We start from the raw sequence: 6,149 nt of genomic DNA on the forward strand, positions 1-6,149 counted from the left end.
GACCATCACAGCTGAGAACAGGCCCAGCACATCTCAGCACAGCATCAAAGCTGTTCTCTGCTGTGGAATCTACAGATGGGTATACAGATCCAGCGTTCATGATGCACTGCTAGCTTGAAAGCCCGTTCGGACTGTGTATACAGCGCTGTGTGATAGATGGCGACCATCGTCTCGGGGGGACGAATCAGGGCCCTCGCAGCTTGACCCCAGGGCGGCGTGCTGCCGGAGAGAGTTATGGAAGCTGTGCCGGCCGGCCATGTTTGTCTGTTTGTGTTGAATGGTGTGACTGGAAAATTACTGCAGTTGCTATGTTGAATATGAACATTTTTAAGAGGGAGGGAGGGAGGTTAGTCTCTTGTTGAAAAGGGGCTTGGTGAAGTACGAGCGGTTGGCTAGTCTCTTGTTGAAAGGGGGCTTGGTGAAGTACGAGCGGTTGGCTAGTCTCTTGTTGAAGTACGAGCAGATGGCTAGTCTCTTGTTGAAAGGGGGCTTGGTGAAGTACGAGCGGTTGGCTAGTCTCTTGTTGAAGTACGAGCAGATGGCTAGTCTCTTGTTGAAAGGGGGCTTGGTGAAGTACGAGCGGTTGGCTAGTCTCTTGTTGAAAGGGGGCTTGGTGAAGTACGAGCGGATGGCTAGTCTCTTGTTGAAGTACGAGCGGATGGCTAGTCTCTTGTTGAAAGGGGGCTTGGTGAAGTACGAGCGGATGGCTAGTCTCTTGTTGAAAGGGGGCTTGGTGAAGTACGAGCGGTTGGCTAGTCTCTTGAAAGGGGGCTTGGTGAAGTACGAGCGGTTGGCTAGTCTCTTGTTGAAAGGGGGCTTGTGAAGTACGAGCGGTTGGCTAGTCTCTTGTTAAAAGGGGGCTTGGTGAATTACGAGCGGATGGCTAGTCTCTTGTTGAAAGGGGGCTTGGTGAATTACGAGCGGATGGCTAGTCTCTTGTTGAAAGGGGGCTTGGTGAAGTACGAGCGGTTGGCTAGTCTCTTGTTGAAAGGGGGCTTGGTGAAGTACGAGCGGTTGGCTAGTCTCTTGTTGAAAGGGGGCTTGGTGAAGTACGAGCGGTTGGCTAGTCTCTTGTTGAAAGGGGGCTTGGTGAAGTACGAGCGGTTGGCTAGTCTCTTGTTGAAAGGGGGCTTGGTGAAGTACGAGCAGTTGGCTAGTCTCTTGTTAAAAGGGGGCTTGGTGAAGTACGAGCGGTTGGCTAGTCTCTTGTTGAAAGGGGGCTTGGTGAAGTATGAGCGGTTGGCTAGTCTCTTGTTGAAGGGAGGCTTGGTGAAGTACGAGTGGTTGGCTAGTCTTTTGTTGAAGGGGGGCTTGGTGAAGTACGAGCGGTTGGCTAGTCTCTTGTTGAAGGGGGCTTGGTGAAGTACGAGCGGTTGGCTAGTCTATTGTTGAAGGGGGCTTGGTGAAGTACGAGCGGTTGGCTAGTCTCTTGTTGAAGGGGGCTTGGTGTCTTAATCCAGAGCAGTGTTGGCTAGTCTATTGTTGAAGGGGCTTGGTGAAGTCTCAAGCGGTTGGCTAGTCTCTTGTTGAAGGGGGCTTGGTGAAGTATGAGCGGTTGGCTAGTCTCTTGTTGAAGGGGGCTTCTGTGTCGAGCGGTTGGCTAGTCTCTTGTTGAAGGGGGCTGGTCCAGTAGCATCGGTTGGTTATTTGGTTTGTTGTCTTAATCCAGAGCAGTGTCCATGTAAGTCAGTTCAGCTGCTCTGTAGTCTCAAACAGTCTCCCACCAACCCATTAACCCTCAAACACACTGTGTCTGTCTCTCTCTCGCCCTGTCTGTGTCTGTGCCTGTGTCTGTGTGCTGCATGGCCAGGTCTGCTCCAGTTAGCATCATCACTGTAATAGGATTTATTAATCTTTCAGCACCAGGTCTTGGCGCTCGTTGTTTTGGGTTGTGCTGTAACCCTCTTGGTTGATGTTCATCATCCCTCCTCATCCGCTGTCATCCAGACTTTATTGGTTTGGTTTTCTGCTGCATGGCCTGTTCTCTATGTGTGTGTGGTTTATCTCTGTCTTTTGCTGTCTCTCTCTCTCTTTTCTGTCTCTCTCTCTCTTTTCTGTCTCTCTGTCTGTCTGTCTGTCTGTCTGTCTGTCTGTCTGTCTGTCTGTCTGTCTGTCTGTCTGTCTGTCTGTCTGTCTGTCTGTCTGTCTGTCTGTCTGTCTGTCTGTCTGTCTGTCTGTCTGTCTGTCTGGCTGGCTGGCTGGCTGGCTGGCTGGCTGGCTGTGGCTGGCTGGCTGGCTGGCTGGCTGGAAGATGCCAGTAGTCCGTGAAGAGGAGAGATTCTGTATAATAATCCCTCTGTAGTTGTTGAGGAGTTTGTGTCAGTCAGTCATATCAGATGACACACTATGGTGAAATGCTTTGTTTGATTGATAACATGTGTCTCTATTGTAATGGAAAGATAATGTCACAGAAGAAGTGTTGCTGATTGCATGGTCTACTCCTATTCTAACCAATATGCTACATCATTGTTCCCAGCTGATGCAGATGTTCAGTAATACTGCACACCTCAACCTAGAGGGACATTTAAACGTGTAGCAAAGGGAGACAGAGTTGCCAAATTGAAAATAACCTGACTGAGAAATATTTATTTGTACATTTCAGCAGACGCTCTTATCCAGAGCTTTGTTTACAAACCATTTCCTGTGCATTTGAATGTCCAGAGGCATCTACCTGAAATCAGGCAGGGGTTTGGTGACCCCCCTGTCTCTCAGCCAGCTCTACATTCCTGAGCCCGGCCCAGTCAGGAAGTGAGCGGCAGACCCAGCAGGCCAGATTACCTCCATCCTGACACAAGTTGTGTCCCAAATGTCACCCTATTCATTACATAGTGCACATTATTTTTACCAGGGCCCATAGTGCACTATGTAGTGAATAGGGTACCATGTGGGACACAGTCCTGTCTCTGTACAGTACCTCAGTCTGTCTACTGTATTAAAATGTGTTCTACAGTTCCTCATTCAGTCACAGTCCTGCATCTGTACAGTACCTCAGTCTGTCTACTGTATTAGAATGTGGTTCTACAGTCTATATCAGCCACACCCATTGCTGACAGGTGTAAAATTGAGCACACCGCCATGCAATCTCCATAGACAAACATTGGCAATAGAATGGCCTTACTGAAGATCTCAGTGACTTTCTACGTGGTCTGGGTTTGGCGGATGCCAGGAGAACGCTACCTGCTCCAAAGCATAGCGCCAACTGTAAAGGTTGGTGGATGAGGAATAATGGTCTGGGGCTGTTTTTCATGGTTTGGGCCCCTTAGTTCCAGTTTAAGGAAATCTTAACGCTACAGCATATAATGATGTTCTAGAAGATTCTGTGCTTCCAACTTTGTGGCAACAGTTTGGGGAAGGACCTTTCCTGTTTCAGCATGACAATGCCCCGTGCACAAAGTGAGATCCATACAGAAATGGTTTGTCTAGATTGGTGTGGAAGAACTTGACTGGTCTGCACAGAGCCCTGACCTCAACCCCATTGAACACATTTGGGATGAATCGGAACGCTGACTGCGAGCCAGGCCTAATCGTCCAAAATCAGTGCCCCCCAGAAATGTTCCAACATCTAGTGAAGGGCCCTCCCAGAAGAGTGGAGGCTGTTCTAGCAGCAAAGGGGAGACCAACTCCATATTAATGCCCATGATTTTGGAATGAGATGTTCGAAGAACAGGTGTCCACATACGTTTGGTCATGTGGTGTGTGTATATATATATATATATACACACACACATTAGAATACAAAAAAACAGTCCATGGTAAGCACAAATGAAACATCACAAATCACCCAGATAAACAGTTACATTCATCCACAAATAATTCCTCAATCGGTACCTTAAATTGCCTCTGAATCAGAGAGGTGCGGGGGGCTGCCTTAATCAACATCCACGTTATCAGGGAACAAGGGGTTAACTGCCTTGCTCAGGGGCAGAATGACAGATGTTTACCTTGTCAGGTCTATATCACCACAATCAAGAACAGATAAAAAGGTAGACTTTGTATCTGCCCCTAATCTGCCCCCTTATCTGCCCCTAATCTGCTTCCTACTGCTTAGAGAAAGGCACAATATGTTTCTATAGAAAAAGCCAACTTCAGATCTTAGCATCTTAACCAGCTCATCTATTGGTTTTTAATGTTAAATCCATATCCATCCAAATGCCTCAGTATTTATACGTGGGAACATGTTCCATTGGAGAACCATCTACCGAGTGAACATGTAGTTCATCTGAAATATTCTTACGAGAGTTTAAAAACAGTTTTTGCCCGTATTAAGCACAAGTTTTATATCAGCAAGGGCTTCCTGCATAACTGTAAAATCAGCCAGATCAACAGTCAGGGCAATAGCATCCATAATACTATCGTCCAAATATAGATGAAGTTCACCATTTTGAACAGATTGACTCATGGTGTTACATGACTAGTGAAAAGAGCAGGTCCCAGAATGGACCCCTGTGGTACACCTTTATGTACGTGAAGAAATTCACACTTAATCCCATCCATCACGATGGCCTAAATTCTGTCACTAAGATAATCATGAAACCAAGAACAGGCGTCAGAGCTCAGGCCTATCCATGACAAATTATTCAATTAAATAGCATGATCAACAGTATCAAAAGCTTTTGACAGGTCCACAAACAAAGCAGCACATTTCATTGTAGTATCTAAAGTGTTGACAAGATCATTAACAACTAAAGTGGTTGCTGTAATAGTGCTATGGCCAGGCCTGAACCATGATCAGTTTACATTCAAAATACATTTCTCACATAAAAAAGAGCAAAGTTGTACATTTACCAAGGATTCTGGAATCTTAGCTAAACAGGGAAGCCTTAAAATGCGGTGATAATATTTAAGATCCCTACTGTCTCCGTCCTTATGGAGGGGCAGCACGAGTTGATTTACATACTTTTGGAATATTTCCTGATAACATTGTTAAATAAAATAAAATATGGGTAGTTGAGCCAACAATGATGGTGCTGCACACTTAGGCAGACCAGGATCCACTTTGTCAGCCCCTGTGGATATCTTGTTGTCTATTGCTAGCAAAGCATCCAGGACTTATTTTTCTGTAAATAGCCTCATAGAAAAGCTTTGACTAACATTTCTCTGATCATTCAGCAAGTTTACCCTTCCAGCACAACAACATTATGAATAGGCTTAAAGTTCTTTCAAAGAGAGAGCCTGCTGAAATAACATGGTGATTAAATGCATCAATGATGCCTTTTTTTCTGTAATATGGCCAGTGTCTGAACTAATTTGTTGTGGCAGAGAGGAGGAAGTAGAACCCTTCAGGGATTTGACAGTTTTCCAGAATTTAGCCGGGTTCCCATTACAATCATAAAGATAATAATCAGATTTAGCCTTTCTGATTTGTCTTACACATTCATTCCTCAGTTGCTTAAAAACTTTCCAGTCCAGGCCTAAGCCTGAGTTCCTGGCCTTGACCCAAGCATCATCTCTTTCATGAATGATTTCTGATAACTGCATGGTGTACCAGGCATTCAATCTACCTTTAACCCTGACATGTTTTGAAGGGTGCATGATTATCCACATAGCATTGAAGACATCTGCAAAGAGGATCCAAGCTAATCAGGTTCAGGGATAACTGAAGTACAGTCAAGATCACTAGTATAAAGATCATGTGAAAAAGACGGTTCACTGAAGTTTTTAAAGTTCCTCTTTGTGAAGACACAGGGATTAGATTTGTGTATTCTCACATCTCACATTCTCTGGTGTATTCATAAAATGTGATCAACCAGAGATGCCTTTGAAGGATCTCTAGGATTGGGCCGTGTAGGCTTAGTCACCAGCTGGGTTACGTTTAGATCATTACACATGCTTTTTAGATCATAATTTAGGTCACCCAGGATAATAACCTCTGAATTAGTAAACAAGCTATTTAACTTCTTGAGTGCACAAAGGTTAGCTAAGGGAGGACGGTAGATCCCTATAACAGTTATAGATACATTTCTCCCCAGACAAAGGATAAACAATAGGAGTTAACATTTTGGAGCAAGGGAGATGGATTTCAGTAAAGAGACAGAAGTTATTTTAAATAAAACATGGCCACTCCACCACCACCTACTCTGTCTGTATTAATATCAGATTCCAGAATGTCCCCAGAGATCCATGTTTCAGTCAATACCAGAATATCCAGA

General features: G+C 45.0%; 1 protein-coding gene across 1 annotated transcript; it reads right to left on the minus strand.

Annotated features, from left to right (window-relative positions):
- Window positions 1–327: 327 nt before the first annotated feature.
- Window positions 328–1,354, minus strand: LOC124022873 (repetitive proline-rich cell wall protein 2-like; the record flags this gene model as incomplete). The annotated part of the gene is made up of 2 exons (XM_046337559.1): window positions 328–838; window positions 919–1,354. Coding segments are annotated over 2 exons (947 nt in total), but the record flags the coding sequence as incomplete, so codon positions are not given.
- Between the last annotated feature and the right edge of the window lie 4,795 nt (window positions 1,355–6,149).

This window comes from Oncorhynchus gorbuscha, unplaced genomic scaffold (assembly GCF_021184085.1).
Source record: "Oncorhynchus gorbuscha isolate QuinsamMale2020 ecotype Even-year unplaced genomic scaffold, OgorEven_v1.0 Un_scaffold_1464, whole genome shotgun sequence".
NCBI classification, from domain to species: Eukaryota; Metazoa; Chordata; class Actinopteri; order Salmoniformes; family Salmonidae; genus Oncorhynchus; species Oncorhynchus gorbuscha.